At 51.0% G+C, this 15,869-nt stretch overlaps 3 protein-coding genes across 3 annotated transcripts in view; 1 reads left to right on the top strand and 2 right to left on the bottom strand.

The window, feature by feature from the left end:
* The window catches only part of STX3 (syntaxin 3), a 30,048-nt gene extending 28,877 nt beyond the window's left edge, over positions 1 to 1,171 (top strand). Inside the window, exon 11 of the mRNA XM_067541543.1 lies at positions 229 to 1,171. The gene's annotated coding sequence lies outside the window, so the exon portion shown is untranslated. The remainder of the gene's footprint in view (positions 1 to 228) is intronic.
* Positions 1,172 to 1,814: 643 nt separating this feature from the next.
* On the bottom strand, positions 1,815 to 5,396 carry MRPL16 (mitochondrial ribosomal protein L16). Its single transcript, XM_067541546.1, has 4 exons — positions 5,241 to 5,396; positions 4,573 to 4,638; positions 2,866 to 3,014; positions 1,815 to 2,589 (listed from the first exon to the last, which is right to left on the bottom strand). The coding sequence occupies exons 1-4, from the start codon at positions 5,290 to 5,292 to the stop codon at positions 2,104 to 2,106; spliced, it is 753 nt and encodes a 250-aa protein (XP_067397647.1). The 5' UTR covers positions 5,293 to 5,396; the 3' UTR covers positions 1,815 to 2,103.
* Positions 5,397 to 7,217: 1,821 nt separating this feature from the next.
* Positions 7,218 to 15,255, bottom strand: LOC137148641 (cobalamin binding intrinsic factor-like). The gene is made up of 10 exons (XM_067541561.1): positions 15,199 to 15,255; positions 13,811 to 13,979; positions 13,315 to 13,503; positions 10,967 to 11,101; positions 10,235 to 10,369; positions 9,632 to 9,807; positions 9,208 to 9,394; positions 7,916 to 8,048; positions 7,601 to 7,719; positions 7,218 to 7,428 (listed from the first exon to the last, which is right to left on the bottom strand). Exons 1-10 carry the CDS (start codon positions 15,253 to 15,255, stop codon positions 7,367 to 7,369), a joined length of 1,362 nt encoding a protein of 453 aa, XP_067397662.1. The 3' UTR covers positions 7,218 to 7,366.
* Positions 15,256 to 15,869: the final 614 nt, after the last annotated feature.

Below are 15,869 nucleotides of genomic sequence, written 5' to 3'. Positions count from 1 at the left end.
GCAGCAGGGGGAGCTCTCACCCCATGAAGAGAGAAAGGAAAGGTGAGGAGTGGACAGGAAGTGCAATTCACGAACATCACCTCTGAGCTTATGAGATGATCAAGGGAACAATGTCAAAAGGAACAAAGGATGTTAGGTTTCTGACAGCAAGGAGACCATGAGGTAGATGGAACTGCAAGGTCCAGCTGTTCTTCCTCCCTTTTTGTTTCTCTTGCTCTAATTTTTCAGATGGATTTGCAGATGGCCTTTCACCATTCTTCCACTCCCCACCCTGGTGCCACCCCTCGAATATTCTTTCCCATCTGGATTTCTCACCAGCTCTACCTCCTCCTCTTTGTGAAGAAGTCACAAACATGGCCATTGGCTCCTACTTGCCAGGTGCTCACTATTCAGAGTGTTCGTGACTGGAGGGGTAGAGGAAGCTGAAATAGAAGGAGGACGGGCTGCAAAGATGGCACCAACCAAGACACCATGTGGACGATGCCAACGCTAAGGGGAGTTTGTCTTCCAATGTAATCGTTTTCACGGACTCCACATATATTGGCTACATTTAAAGTGTTTCCAAATGTCAACCTTTTAGTTCAACTCTGTTCTCAATCCTGGTGGCTCCTTTTGCCCACTAGTGTGTGGAAGCTAACTATCCAGCTGTGGACATATCTTCAATGGGCTGTGTATGCATAGCACAAACGTGCTGAAGGATGGGGAATGGCACTGTCTGCCTGTGTTGCTCTGGGAGGCTCAGTTCTTCTCTTCTGTGGACAAAATGTTAAAGACAGCATGCAGTGTTATACCTCTGTCAGTGCAGCAGAAGCGTGATCAGGCATGGAACTGTCGAGCCACCTCTTCCCCCAGCTGTGATGTAGCTACATTTTCATTTTCTGAGCCTTGTGACCCCTCTGTCTCTGGCTCCTTCCTGATCCACTCCTGGTGCTGCTGGTGGGAATCGGAACAGTCTTGGCCTGAACCACTGATACTTGGAAGGCAGCAAGGCCCCTCCCTCACTCAGTTAGGGTCTCTTGGGCACAAAATAGACCATGTTCCTTTGTTTATATGTGGGACAATCTCATTCACTCTACAAAAACCTCTCTCTCTCTCACTTGAAAGTTTCTTATTTTAATCCCCCAAACCATGTAAACTTGAGTGTATTTGTTGTTTCCCCCCTGATAAATCACTTCTGCAGTAGGGAGGAGTGACTTGGACATTGTTACTCTGTAAATCCCAGCTGCTTCTGTTCCACTGGCTCCTTCCTTCTCTATCCAGATGAGGAAATCTCTAAGATTGCTTCCGCCCATTCCCCTGCATGAGTTGTACATGAGCCATGCAGTAGGGAGATGCTCTTCAGAGAGGAGCCCTCCATGAAATCTAGTGACCCTTCCCCAGTTACAGAGATGGAAAATGAGACCCGTTCCCCTCCAGGGTCAGGTGAGAGTGGAGCAGAGGCCTCTTTGCCTCCCTCAATGCTTAAGAGCCCCTCCCCCATCCATGCCCAGAATTTTATAGCCGCTGTTATCTGTATAGTTACTGTTCAAAAGGCACAATCATCGACACTGAAGCCTCTGCTTGAATAAAGTGTTCAATTCAGTGACCACTGCTGTAGTCTATTCAGTATGTTGGGGAGGGGTGGGTCATGTGGGAGGAAATGTTCTTGGGTGGGGCAAGTTTCCTTAAGAACTTCAACAGTGCAGCCTTAGAGGTCCATCTCCTTGACTTGGTCAGATGTGCAGCAACACAGGCCCTAACCTAACACCCCACAAAGGACCTGTAGCTCCCTGGATGGCCTCTTCAACATACACTGGACACTGAGGCACAAGACCTTGCCGCTGTAGGAAAGCTTTATTAATCCAAAATGATCACTGGCTACCACAGCCTGCCCCTTAAGCCCCCATATCTATTGCACGGAACTCAGCCACCTTCAGAGGTGAGGGGCAGATCTCCACAGCACTGGCTTCCCTGGAGATCCTACCACACAAGATAGGCCCTTCCTGGCTGCAGCCTCACAGGTGATGAGGAAGGAGGCACAAGGTTCCTTCCATGCAGTTTGTTGAACCTTACAGACATCAGGGAAGTCCTTCAGGTTCTCTCTCTCCTACCACCACTTGGGCATTACACTCTGTCTTGCAGAAAGAACTTGCCCCAGTAGCGCCCCTTCAGCGTCATGTCGTAGGGGCTCAGCACCTTACGGATTCCAAGCATGTTGGAGGTGATCACACGCTCAAAGGTCCATGGATTCTGGTTGTTGCGTCTTCTCTCCTCTTCTGCCTGCCGCATCTCCTCCAGGGACTGGCGGCTGACGGCCTTGGCTGGGAATGGCAGCTTCTTGGCCACCTGCTTGAGGAAGGGCTCCACCTCCCCAAATTCGCAGTGCCCACCCACTTCCAAAATGAGGCGACCACATTTCACCGCTGTCACATAATGGTCAATGGCACCTTTGCCCCCTCCCATGCGGTGGCCGAGGCTCTTGCGCGTGATGGGTTTGTAAGGGGCTGGGATGCGCCACACAGCAAACATGGTCTTGGAGTCCAGTTTACGATTGATTGTTAGGCGCATCATTTCAAAGTGACCCCAGTGGAGGTAACCGCCACCCAGTGCCTGCAAGGAGAGAGAGAGAGAACAAGCAGAGTAGGGGTTATGACTCGAGGTGAAGGGGCTTCTTCTGTCACCAATTTACAGCTGTTCTCACTCATAACTTCCATACTCCCTCTTGGCCTCAGTTAGCTTATGACCTCAGCCTGGATGGAGTCAGCCCTCACTGTCTCGGTTGCCTGGCTGAAGAGGTCAGCTCCTGGACTTCTGTTTTCCTTGTTCTGGGTGAAGGACACAGCTCAAAGGCATCCCAATTTGTATCTCTCCTCCTCTCCCACTCACCAAAATGCCATACTGTCCCTGGGTGAACTCAGTGGCCTCGGTGGATGGGCCACGGATGTCACGTAGGTTCTTGAATTCCCGCCTGACTTTTGGTACAGTTGGAACTTTCTCCATGAACTTCAGTTTGGGTTTGTCAGGAATGGAGATGTCTGGAAGGATGAATAAATGGAGATGTCACAGCATGTCTCAGAGCACCCCCACTGGTGGACACAGATCTGTAGCTAGAGTGTGTAAATATGGAACATCAGCCACTTTTCATCACTGAGCTTCTGAAACTGGGTGGCCAGGAATCTGAGCCTCTGCCTCCCATGACTAGTTACATTAAATCAACCAGGGGAGACACTGATTCTATTGTTGACTGAGAATACTGACTTCTCTAAGGGAAGGCAAGATGGCAGCTTTGGTTAGGCCCCTGCTCAAGAAGCTATCTTTTGACATTAGTTGTATTACTGCCAGTTCTCACATTGTCATTCATGCTTCCTTTTAACCTCCTTGAAGCTGAAGGAATGAATGAGATATCCTGAAGTGGCAAAGGTCCATCCTCTCAGACCAAACACAGAGGGTGGTTATGGGCTACTATTCTTCCACCTCAAAACCCTCATCTAAGTAGTCCCACAAGGCTCCATTCCTCTCCCCCATTTTATCTAACATCTACCCGAAGGTGGTGGGTAAGGCTGGTGAGACGATATAGAACTACATGACAGCAGCTGTAGTAGCACAGCTATAGCACTGCAGTTGTGCTGCCATAGCGCAATAATGTATATGCTTTGTACATGAACGGAAAGGGTTTTTCTGTTGATGTAGGTAATCCACTCTTCCAAGTGGGGATAGCTAGGTTGAGGGAAGAATTCTTCTGTCAACCTACAAGCATCTGACCTAACTATGTCACACAGGTTGTGAAATTTTTCACAGCTCTAAATGATGTAGCTAGGTCAACCTAAATTTTTGGTGTAGACCAGGCCTAAGTGCCAGCTCTACCCCACCTTTACATCAAACAAACAGCAGTTTCCCTCCTATCCCAATACTGAACCAAAATCAGCACATGGATAAAGAGCAGCTGGCAAAAATTACTATTACTCAGTCTTTCTTGAAGTCAAGAACCACAAATATGTGGGAGGCATTTAGACAGCAAGATGAAGAGAGCCAGAGGGCTTGTTAGCTCAAATGCCCTAGATTCTGTCTGCTTGAATATTCAGACAGGAAGGTTCTCAGCTCTAGAATTCACCTCCCACACTGATCCAAAATCCAAGTGCATTAGCCTTTAGAAAATGATACATGACCCCTCACTCTATGAGTTTAAAAAAGAAATAGGACAACCTACACCAAATAGCATGTTTTCCTGACAAAGGAGATGTACAACTGGGTGTATTTTCCAAAATTGTTTAAAAAATTGATACACTTCTCCCCAATACCAACGATGACAAAATGCTTCCCCCACTCTACACAGTGAGATCAGTAATATACCTCATGGATAATTTGTGCTCCTGCCCAAGACATAGTGAAAATGTATTTTGCAAATACCCCACAACAACCCCAAAGTCCATAATATACTTTTTATAATGTTCTCTCCTCACCTACCCCTCCAGCCCCCTCCCCCCCCCCACAGTGACTCAACATGTCCCCTCTAAGGAAGGTGACAAATATGCCCAACACTGCAAGACACCGGCTGCCCTTCTGTCTTGGCATTTCTCCAGCTCCTGCACTCACTGCTATAATCTGGGGGAAGCACATATCTCTTCAGGCCAGCGCTGAGGACTCTGGTGCAAGAAGGATCTGGAAAATAAAAGACAGGAGATGTAGAGACATGCTGCACAGACTCTTGGCCTTAACAAAATACTAGCAGGACACAGACAGCTGAGACCATTATGGACTGCAGACCTACCACCACTGACACATGCCCTCCCCCAGCACCTAATAAAACCATAACATGCTACATTAACTCAAAGTGCTTCTCAGTGGAGGCTAAGCGACAAGCTCCCCCATTTACAGATGGGGAAAGGGAACCATGCCAGAACTGGGATAGAACCCAGGAGTCCTGGATCCCAGCCCCTCCCCCTGCTCTAACCTCCCCCCCATGCCAGAACTGGAATAGAACCCAGGAGTCCGGGCTCCCAGCCCCAGCTCTAACCACTAGACCCCACTCTCCCCTCTAGAACCCAGGAGTCCGGGCTCCCATTCCCTCCCCCTGAAGGGTGTCATTCATCCAGTGGAACGGATGTTGCTGGACGGTGGGCGGCGAGGGACGTTAGGCCAAGTATGGCCCCTCATCGGGCGGACAACGCCCCGGCTCATAGACAGGTGAGGGCGCTGGCCCTTTAAATCCCCCCTTATCCCATCCCTTCCCCCCACACAAGGCCGGCTGGTGACCTTCTGACCTCCGGGGACTGTTAGCAGCGCGCGGAGAGGGCGCGCGAGACGCCGCCACATGGTCGCGCGCCGCTCGGGAGGGCGTGGGGGGGGTATGCCCCGAAACGAGGCGGGCGGCCTCAGAAGCACCCAGAGAAACTCCTGACGGCGGGAGAAAGCGGAAAGTAAAGGGGAAACTTCCTTGGAGTGCTCATTAATCTGTCCGGGAGGAACCACGTCCGGTAATCCTGAACGTGTGCGGCACTAGGGGAAACAAGAACTAGGAGGTTTGGTTCCGGGACTAGGAGGTCCAGACTCCAGACCAGCTTGCAAAGAGGGAAGAGGAGCATCAGGTAGCGGACCAGGTCCCCAGGGGACGCTGCTGCCTCCCCTGTCTCCCATCAGCCTCTCCCTAGAGAGCACAGGCTAGGGGGTGCCCCCCACATGAGGCTTTTCAGCGACATAGGGAGATGGGGTGCCACAGATCTGGGAGTCAGGACTCCTGGGTTCCATCCCCAGCTCAGGGAGGAGAGGTGGGTCTAGTGGTTAGAGCAGTGGGGGGCTGGGAGCCAGGATTACTGGGTTCTATGCATCCCTCATTTCATGCTGGGGGAGCCCTCCAACCACATTATGCCCACAGCACTGCTGGACACTGAGGCTCTTCCATATTGTCCTCTCAGCCCATAACCCTCAGTGAGGACTAGTATCCTGCGTGAACCTTGCAGGCACATCCTGATTGAGGGAGGGGAGAAAGTGGAGTGGGAATCTTTTAGCATGTGGGTCCTCAGCCTCCTTGCCTTTCATTATGGCAAGGTGGGAGGGGAGCCCTGCAGCTCCTTCTTGCTATAAAATGGGGTCCCATGCAGCATCATCAACCCCAAGCATTCCGATACCTTGCATCAGCCCTTCCAAAATCTCCATGAAAATAAAGAGACTTTTAATAATTTGTTTTCTTTTTCTTCTGGGTTCTGAGGCCTTTAGGGAGTTCTCGGGTCACGTTTCTGCCTGCCCAATGGGAGATCCTCCCTGGCCAAGTGTCTTTTGTCATCCAACATCCAGCTGCCAACCTTGGCGTGAGTCACACCAACGTTTGATCCATTGGATGGTGCCATTCCAATGCAGGGAGCTGGAAATTGGGGAGACGGTAGTCAATGGATTCTATCCCCAGTTCTGGGAGAGGAATGGGGTCTAGTGGGTTAGAAACACCAAATATTGCAAGACTTACTTGCAATATAATTACAAGAGTTGGTGATGCCCTCCATGATCTGGAAAACGATATCCTATTGTTTCTCTAAAGGGATCGTCCCATCCTGGGGCCACTTTAGAATGTTATCATTCCCCTGGAATGCCAGACACTTTATTGATACCCTGTTGTTATCCTGAAGGATATGACCCAATCTGAGGGCCTGTTAGAGGGGAGGAGCTTTATCAATCCCACAGTGTTGGTTAGGAAATAATGTCTTATTCTAGGGACCTCTTTCGATGGGGAGAAATTTTAATGTTCTCCCTGTGACAGCTGGGAGGGAACGACCTATTCTGGAGCCCCTTTAGATAGAAAGAACTTTATCAATATACACTGGTAGAATTCACAAACCTTAGGGGAAAAATGTTTTTTCTGGAGCTATATTTTGGGGATCCCTGAATCAAATATCCCAAAATTTGGATCACTAACTCTTGCTAGCACCATGATGAGCCACACAAAATTTCAAGGAAATCCAGATAACCATGCGGACTTTAGAGCATTTAGAAGAGTCAAACTTTAAACAGAAAGCAGGTCTCAATCTTAACTAAAGCAGACTTGGCGGCCAGCTATAATTCTGGCCTGAGGTGATCTGGAGCCTCTTCAGAAGGGAAATTGTATCAGTCTCTAGAGCTTGCTGGCAGGGACTATCCCAAACTGGGGAGCCCTTCAGAGACTTTATTGAGACCCAGTGTTACACCCCAGATTGAAATAAACACTTGGTGATCCATGAGAACCAGAGAACTCTTTTTATTTGCTCTTAACAGCCCTGTAATAGCTGGGCGTGTATCAAGTGTAGCTGCACTCCGATCTAGTGTGGACGGGTCTTGCCCAGCTTGTGATCCTGAAAGGTGACAGAAGAGGCCTCTCCTGCTCTTTATTTCATTCTCTTCCTCTTTCAGGCCTCCTGCATGCTCAGTACTTGCTGAAGAGAGCCTTAATATGCTCATTATTAGCGGGTATGTAGCTCTCGACACCTGGAAGAAATGGGACAAGATAATAAGGCAGAAGCAGCACTTGCTGTTGCCGCTTTCCTACAAAACACTCCGCTCGGACAAAACTGAAATGGCTCTCAGGACAAGCACACTCCCCCTGCCAGGTGGTTGCTGACAACCGTCCCACCTGCCCCTTTCCCCCCAGACCCTGCACCTTGATCCAGGGGCTCTGTGCCATTGAAGAACTGCCAGTAGGTCTTGTCGTTGGAGTTGGCAGCAAGGTCATTGATGGAGACGACCATGAGGCCCCAGGATGTCTGCTCTGTTTTATAGCTGCAAGGGGAACGAAGGCGAGAGTCAGGAGGGAGCTGAGGTCGGGGACTGGGGGGAGGTGGGATACAGCTGGGGACTGTGAGGAAGGAGAGGGATGTAGAGGGGATGGATCAGGGGAGAGGCTGAGGCACCAGTCAGGAGAGAGTGATCAAGAGGAAGGATGAATCCGTGCCCTCGTGCAGCCTGCCTTGCTCACCTGAAGTGTGGATTGGCCTGCGCAGCTGCTTGCAGGACAGCGAGCAGCACGGAGCCTCTGGGTACACTCACGCAGGTGGTGTAGTTGAAGGGTTGCCCCCTGAGGTTGTTGCCGACGGTGTATTCCACCATTACTGGGCAGAGAGAGGCGATAGGAACAGATGGGTAACTACGGGTGGGACCTCCCTGTTAAGGGAGAGCAAGACTTATGTGGGATGTTGGGTGAGAAGAACTCATGTTGGGTTGCGCTGCCCCAGCCCTTCCATGCCGGAGTCCAGATAGCAGCCAGAACCCCTATGGAGCCCTCTTGCTGGGTCCGTGTTACCCCAGCAGCCAGGGCGCCTGTGTGGGAAAGCCCCATGCTCTCAGCAGCCAGGTTTTGCCCCAGGGGTGAGGAAATCTGGAGAAAATGGGCAGGAGAGCTTTGGCCCCCAGGCATGAATTGACATTTGCCGAAGGGGGGACATGGCCTGACCCTTATATCATCAGGGATACAGTGGAAAAGGGGACAGACCTCGTTAAGAAATAGCCCCTTGCAATTCATGGCTGAGCAAGTGGGGCTGAGGCAACACTGGCAGCTGTTCGGGTTGGCTGCACCATGGAAATCAAGCAGGAGGGGTTGGAGAACATGCTGGCATAGGGACCTATGACAACTAGACAAGAGGGCTGCAGAACGTCCCATAAGGAGATGCCATGGTAATCAATGAGGGAAATTCTAGAACATCTAGACTGTTGCTACAGGTAGTGAGTGCTAAGGCTACCGAGCTGTGTGTTCCCAGCCAGTGAGGAAGTGGCTGATGGGAGTGAGAGAGAGCCCAGGAATAGAGCAGACCAGGGTTTCTCCAACATCCCCTTCCTTGGTTTGTGGGGCTACCAAAGACTGTGGCAGCCTCTGGGGTGAGCTAAAGCCGCCTAAGTGTGGCTCTAACTCCCTTTGGCTGCAGCAGCATCCAGGGACTGTTTCAGCAGGTGAAACTAGCAGGAGGCGGCAATTCTTTGGCCACCCTGCCTGTCCCAAAGACAGCTCCTGGCAGGCGTCCTGCACGGGTGGCTGGGAACAGGGCGTGAGGGAGAGCTGCTCCGGTAGCCTTATACCAGCCAGGGAAACCCCCAACATCGGGATTAATCTCTGAGCGCCTGCAGAGCAGAGACCAGGATCAGGGCCGGTTAACTCAGACCTTTGGCAATGTAAAGCAACAGGTAAAAGATCTCGGGGCCCGGGGGTGGTTGTTGCATTGCTCCAAGGGGCAGGGGAAGCGGCTGTGGGGGAGGGTGCTGTGGGGTGATCCTTACCCTTATTTGGGGAGCAGCTGGGTCCGATCACATTCAGGTAGGTTTTGCCCACAAGGGAAGGGAGAATCTGGGCAGCGGCCATGGGGTTGTTGAAGGCCCCCTGGGAGATCTCATTGAGCACCTTGGTAAGGGTCTGTGAGCAGCTCCAGTCCCCGGAGGGATAGGATGCCAAGGTGACGCTGAGCGCCTGTGAAAGGAGGAAGGAGACACCTCGAATAGAGCAGGGCACGGAAGGAGGAGAGTAGGAGGCTGTATCCCTGTGCACTCAGTCTCATTGCTCACGGTCCTGTGGCTGTTTGGTCTCTGCCTAGCTAGGCTGGGACCATGATTCAGTCACGGCACAGCCAGACCCATGGCTCAAGGTGCATCGGGAGCTCTGCACCAGGCCAGTGCTCCCAGCAGGGAAGGGATGGGGTTTTGGTACCTGCAAAGCCAAGCCGATGCTGTAGATGTTGGCGGTGTTGGTCTCCACGGCCTTGAGGATCTGCTGGTGAAGCTTGTTCAGTGCCTCTTGGATGGCGTCCAGGATCCTGCTCTGCTCAGCCTTCACCAGCCCATTGTGCACACAGGTTAGTGCCAGAGTTGCCATGGCTCCAGTGTCTGCAGATTTCCCCCCGCCCCTTCGTCACCCCAACCATTGGGGTGGAAGGAGACAGAAAGGGTGGTTAGAGCAACGCATTCTTGGGATCATGGCTCCATGCAGCGGGCAGGGAGGGGCAGCGATGAGGAGGAGAGGGTGATGGGTGCTCAGACGGGCAGGCACAGGGCAGCGATAGGGACACTCTGCAGCAGGTAAGGTGGGGTATGTTGGGGTGAGCTGCTCCGGTAGCCTTATACCATCCAGGGAAACCCCCAACATCAGGAAGTGTGCCCGATGGGAAGCAAGCCCAGTGGCACTGGGGCTCAGTGCAGGGAGGGCTGGTCCTGCTTTGAGCAGGGGGTTGGACTAGATGACCTCCTGAGGTCCCTCCCAACCCTAATTTTCTATGATTCTATGGGGGCTGGCACGCAGAGTAGCAGCTCTTACCCACAGAGAAGTCCTTTGCCAGGGCCTCCTTGGCCAGGCTGACAGCGGCCTCCTCAATGTCTTCCTTCTCCAGGCACAAAGCCAGGACGTCCAGGCTGAGCTGGTAGAAAGTCGTCTTGGGTGTGCCGTGGTCTCCTGGAAAGCACCACAGCAGGAATGACTGACCCCTGGCCCACAGAGACTCACTGGCCTCTCGTCCCTTAAATGAGGCGTTTCTAGATCAGGCAGGGAAGCCCTTGTCCTCCTCTGGGTTGTACCTTCCCTGGGCATAGAAGGTGACCTTCGAGTTAGCTCAGCACCTTCCCCCCAGTGCCCATTCACTTGGGTAAAGAAAAAGAGCAAAGATCACAGTGAACCATCAGTGAAGTTGGAGGCACAGTGCTGACCTGGGCTCCCAGCTGCCTCCAGGGAGATCTGCAGAGGACATTCCTCCTGGACAGAAAGATCCCAGCTGCACTTGGGCTGGACTCCAAAGATGCAAAGAGACCTGAAGTCCAGTCCCCAAAGCTCTTCCCTGATTATAATACTAATATCTTGCTCTTGTATAGTGCTTCACAAAGGAGGTCAGGATAATTATCCTCATTGCACAGGTGGAGAAACTGAGGCACAGAATGGTGCCGTGACTTGCTTAAGGTCACCCAGCAGGCCAGTGGCAGACCTGGGAGAAGAACTCAGGCCTGCTGAGTCCTGGTCTAATTCTCGATGCATTTGAAGCCCCACTCCCTCTCTTACTCAAGTAGGACAACTCATCCTTAGTTTTCGACGCCAAGTCTTTGACCAAGTTGATGTGGGGTGCGATGCTCTGTGGATCCTCGCAGGATGAGAGGAGGGCGAGGACGTTGAGGGCCACCTCGCCAGAGGTCATTTCTGCAGGATGAGGAGGGGGAGCGGAGGAGAGAGAGAGAGTGTAACCAACTCATCAAGGGGTTCCTTGGCACAACACAGATCATGTCTTTCCTAGGTGCTCTTGGGTTAAAGCTGTCACAGATCGAGTCTGAAACACTAGGGAAAGCGAGGGTTTCAGTGCACGGTATGAGAGGACCTTGGCAGAGTGCTAGTGGGTGCTGTCTATCAGATGGGCTGTAAAAATCAGATCCTGAGCGCTCATGCTTATTAAAGATCCTGGTTGCTCTTCCTGACAGCAGGGCTGTTAAGCCTGGTGTCTTGCCTCAATTCCAGCTCTAATAACATCCTTCGTCCTGAAATTCTTCCTTTGGTTTATTATTATTTCTACTAGGATAGCATCTAAGAGCCCCGGCTGAGATCTGGGCCCTCTTATGCTAGGTGCTGTACATGCATGCAGTATGAGAGAGTTCCTGCCCCAAAGAACCTCCAATTGAAATTGACATGGATTTTTGTTCTGTGTCTGTACAGCACCTTGTGCAATCAGATCCTGGTCCATGACTGGGACCCCTAGGTGTTACCATAACACACCTAATAAATAATAATTGTTCCCATTTTACTGAGTGGGAACTGAGGCAAAGCGAGATGCATGACTTGCCCAAGGGAGTAAGTGGCAGAGTTAGGAATAAAACCCAGTTTTCTTCATGTCCTGGACCATCTGCCCTCCATTTCCACTGAACACAGTATTTGACTCCATTGCCTGCGTTAAACCGTTGTGTAGCATTGCTGGGAGGGATTATAAAACACTGTTCCCCAGAGGTGGCTGGATGAAAGGATCTCAGACTAGGATGAAAACAGCTATAGACATACACAGTGGGAGTAGCAGCTACTATATAGATAATCTTTCTATTCAACACCCCCCCCCCCTTCTGGTTTTCAGTGGCTAATCAGTTACAGAGACTTTCTCCTGTTGAGCTGAAATGCTGTTTGATTTGAGAAATAGTCTGAGATCCTGCAATTAGAGACTTTATCCTAGTGATGCAGCCACTCCAGGGGCAGAATTAAGGCTAGATTGAAATCTTAATAGTGATGTTGGCTGACTTTTCAGCATTTAACCATGGAAATGTAATGTTCTCTTCACTGGTTATGTGTATGTGGTAGAAGAGAGGGCTGGGGTGTTAGCAGGGACTATTATTACAATCCCCTCCAAATGCAGCAAAATGTGACCGGAAAGAATCTTCTTCCCTGTTGCCACAAGGGGTCAGCATTTACATCATTCCTTACAATAGCTGCTGGGGAAACCTGGTCACTAGATTCTTTCTGGTCTATGATCATACAACGTCAGGAATCGGGATGGACTGGCTGGGCAGCAGCAGAAAGCACCGGCTGGGCAGCAGCATTGCAGCAAAGGATCTGGGGGTTGTGCTGGATCACAAATTGAATAAGAACCAACCGTGCGATGCTGGTGCAAAAAAGGCAAATGTCGTTCTGGGGTGTACTGACAGCAATGTTATATGTAAGACACAGGAGGTAGTTTTCCTGCCCTACTTAGCACTGGTGAGGCCTCTGCTGGAGTCTTGTGTCCAGTTCTGAGTGCCACACTTTAAGAAAATTGGGGACAAATAGGAGAGCAACACAAATAAGAGGTTTAGAAAGCCTGGCCTGTGAGGAAAGGTTGAATATGTGGGCGTGTTTGGTTTAGAGAAGAGAAGGCTGAGGGGGGTCCTGATAAGTCTTCAAATATGTAAAAGGTTGTTATAAGGAGGACCAGGATCAATTGCTCCCCATGTCCACCAAGGGCAGGGCAAGAAGGAATCGACTTAGTTTGCAGCAGGGAGGTGTAGGTTAGTTATTAGGAAAAGCTTTCTAACTCTGATGATATTAAGCACTGGAACAGGTTACCTAGGGAGGTTGTGGAATCCCCATCACTGGAGGTTTTTAAGAACAGGCTGGACAAACACCTCTCAGGGATGGTCTAAGTTTACTCAGTCCTGCCACAGCACAAGGGGCTGGACTAGAGACCTCCCAAGGTTCCTTCCAGCCCTACATCTCTGTGATTCTCTGACTGAAGCATACACACGTTCCTCCTCTAAGGGCAGGATAAATGGAGAAGGGATTTGGGGCATGCACAGATGGCCTGTTCTAATGCCCTTCCAAGTCAGTGGAAATCTCCTGTTGGCTTCAGTGGGCTTCGGATCTGGCACACAGAGAAGAATCTCTGATTTTGGGCCTCTTACTCTCTGTGCCTTCCTTGACGATCTTCTCTTTTATCTGCTCCACCAGAAGCTTTTCCATCTCGCCATCCTGTGTGCCGGCCAGGTTCAACGCGATCAGGATGCTGGGGTTCGGTGAGCTTTGCAAGATGACAGAGCTCTCCATTCTACGTTGGAGTTCAGTGACCAGGTACTGCTGATTGGCAGGGACAACTGGACACGGAGAGAAGCAGACATTCATCTAGGAGGGCACACGCCCCCGGGAGCCACCTCTGCACCTCCAGGATATGACTTAAGGAACACTTCCCTCTTCCCCCCATGGATTCACATTCTTTGAGGATTCTGGGCTCTCACTGATGCTGGGATCCAACACCGGTTGTGCCACCCCTGCTTATTTCCTTAACTATGATGAGGCCACCAGTGACATATTGAACCACCTTGCCCCTGCTACCGCACCCAGCTGGCTGCTGACCCTCTCCATCATGGCGCTGGTCTCTCCCAGGGAAGGGCTGATACTCACTGCACTTCTCAGAGGCGCTGGTCACTGCACAGAGCGCGCACAGAACAGCCAGGGCCCAGGGGAACATTCTGCCTTTTCTTCTGGGTAATGTTTCCCACTGGGGGCAGGACTGTGGGGTCCCAGAGAGTGTTGGCAGCCTGCAAATACTCCCCTGCTTTCTGTGGTCATCCTATATATGTGCTTTCAGCACAGCTGCAAGCCTTCTGTCTATCTCTGCCCCCGCCCCATCTCTGATACTATTCATCCATATTTGCTTATCTCGGTTTCCACAACACAGATGCGCAAGCGTTTCGCAAGGTGACTCTGAAGAACAAATACAGGCGCTGGCTGGTGGTGGTGGTGTCAGGTACATAGCTAGGGAAAGGAGGTACCAACAGCCATGTGAGCACCATTGTTATACCCCATCCTTTGAAGGGCAGCCAACCCAGCAACCAGAGGTGCCTTCTGATTGGCTAACCAACGCGGAGCGGGGCGGGGTGTGTGTGTGTGTGTGTGTGTGGCTAGCAGAGAATGTGCCTATGAGATCAAGACGAGTCAGCCAAGCTGTAGCCTCTCCCCCAAACCCCACTTGCTTGCACTGTCGTTGGGCCAGGGTGAATTCCCCACTGAATCTCACTCATGGTAATAACAACACCCAGCTCTTATCTAGCGCTTTTCATCCATAGAACTCAAAGTGCTTACAAAAGAGATCAGTATCATTATCTGTATAGCAGGCCAAGGCCGTCCCCTTGCTGCCCCACAGAGAGAAGATGAGGTGCTGTATCTGGGGAGACAGAGTCCCTCTACTGGTGAGCATCTTCTCCAGTCCTTCACTACCCGAAGACAGATCCCCAGTTCTATACTGGGCTGGAGGCAGGGATCACTGGGGGAGATTCACTGGCCTGTGTTATACGGGAGGTCAGACAAGATGATCTAATAGATTATAAGACCCAAAGGAACCATCATATTCTACTGTATTCAGGTTCTTCCCCCCAAAAAGGCCTCCAGCAACTAAGAAACTCAGAATATCCCTTAATAGGTACACCAGAGCAAACAAGATTACAGCAGAGAGGCGATAAGCAAGGGCTGTTCAGTCTGGGACTTTGCTGAGCGGCATTCAGATACAATGTGACCAATGCCATTGGTTGTTCCTTAGCATGTGACAGGGCAGACCACGAGATGGTTGTCATCACTCAAATCCAGGAAATGTTTTTGGCTTGCAGGGCAAGAGCTTGACAATTCGGGGTTTTGCCCCAGAGATCAATGGTGAGCAAGGCGGAAGAACCCCAATATCCCAAAGAAACACCCCCATAGATGCACCAGCCGAAGTACCCAGTGGCTTTTCACTCCCATGGAAAATACAGTCCACTTTCAATCGCAGCTACACATCACATGGCAGATGCACCTACCTTCTCCATAAAGTGTGACATCAGACTGTGGAATACCTCGTGAATCTTTTGGGACATTGATGCTATCCTGGTGAGATCTCATCGCTGCAAACCATACTGCTTCACCTAAAGCAATCAGTTGGATTGCCACCCTAGACTTGGCCATCTCACACTACTGTTTTTAAGACATATGAAAGAAGAAAAAGCAAGGGCTTGTGCTCCGGGGCAAGCTAAGTCTAAATTCTGTGCCTGTCCCATTTCCCTTCTGATTTCTGTAGCCTTTGGAGCAGCAGATCGGCAATTCTGTGGCAGCATCGAGTAAAATCAATAAATGGGATCTTTTGCTGAGCTGCGTATGGGAATGAATAGTGCAATCTGTGCAGCTGTTCCTTATTTTGCTGTTGCAATGCACCTCGCCCCATGGAGGCTGTAACAGGGTGGCTTGTCCCATGGGGTGTAGATCCTGGGACTAAGCCAACCCTCTTTACAGGATGAGCCCTGCCCGAGTGGGATCAGGAATTCCCTATAAAGGGCGGCAGGTGGCTGAAGCAAGCTGGGGGAACCCCTCAGGAAACAGAGGCCTGAGAAACTGCAGCTGGCGAGAAGGAGAAAGAACTGCAACTGCTGCAGGGAGCAAGATTAGCTCTTGCAGAGACTTTAATCTTGCAGATCTGTGAAAGAGGGCTGGGAAC

The sequence above is a fragment of the Emydura macquarii genome, unplaced genomic scaffold (assembly GCF_026122565.2).
Source record: "Emydura macquarii macquarii isolate MOO-44397 ecotype Brisbane River unplaced genomic scaffold, CSIRO-AGI_Emac_v2 contig_670, whole genome shotgun sequence".
NCBI classification, from domain to species: domain Eukaryota; kingdom Metazoa; phylum Chordata; order Testudines; family Chelidae; genus Emydura; species Emydura macquarii.
Note: the sequence above shows the minus strand (reverse complement) of the source record. Positions and strands in the feature narration are given on the sequence as shown.

Excerpts from the sequence above, each read along its gene's own strand:
- LOC137148641 (XM_067541561.1), bottom strand. The coding sequence starts at position 15,255 with ATGTCCCAAAAGATTCACGAGGTATTCCACAGTCTGATGTCACACTTT. Across the intron at positions 10,370-10,966 it reads GGATGAGTTGTCCTACTTGA|GAGACCACGGCACACCCAAG; the intron begins GTAAGAGAGGGA and ends GGTGCTTTCCAG. Across the intron at positions 7,429-7,600 it reads CACAGAGCCCCTGGATCAAG|GTGTCGAGAGCTACATACCC; the intron begins GTGCAGGGTCTG and ends CATTTCTTCCAG.
- MRPL16 (XM_067541546.1), bottom strand. The coding sequence starts at position 5,292 with ATGTGGCGGCGTCTCGCGCGCCCTCTCCGCGCGCTGCTAACAGTCCCC. Across the intron at positions 4,639-5,240 it reads GCTGCTAACAGTCCCCGGAG|ATCCTTCTTGCACCAGAGTC; the intron begins GTCAGAAGGTCA and ends TTTATTTTCCAG. Across the intron at positions 3,015-4,572 it reads GCTTCCCCCAGATTATAGCA|ACATCTCCATTCCTGACAAA; the intron begins GTGAGTGCAGGA and ends TCATCCTTCCAG.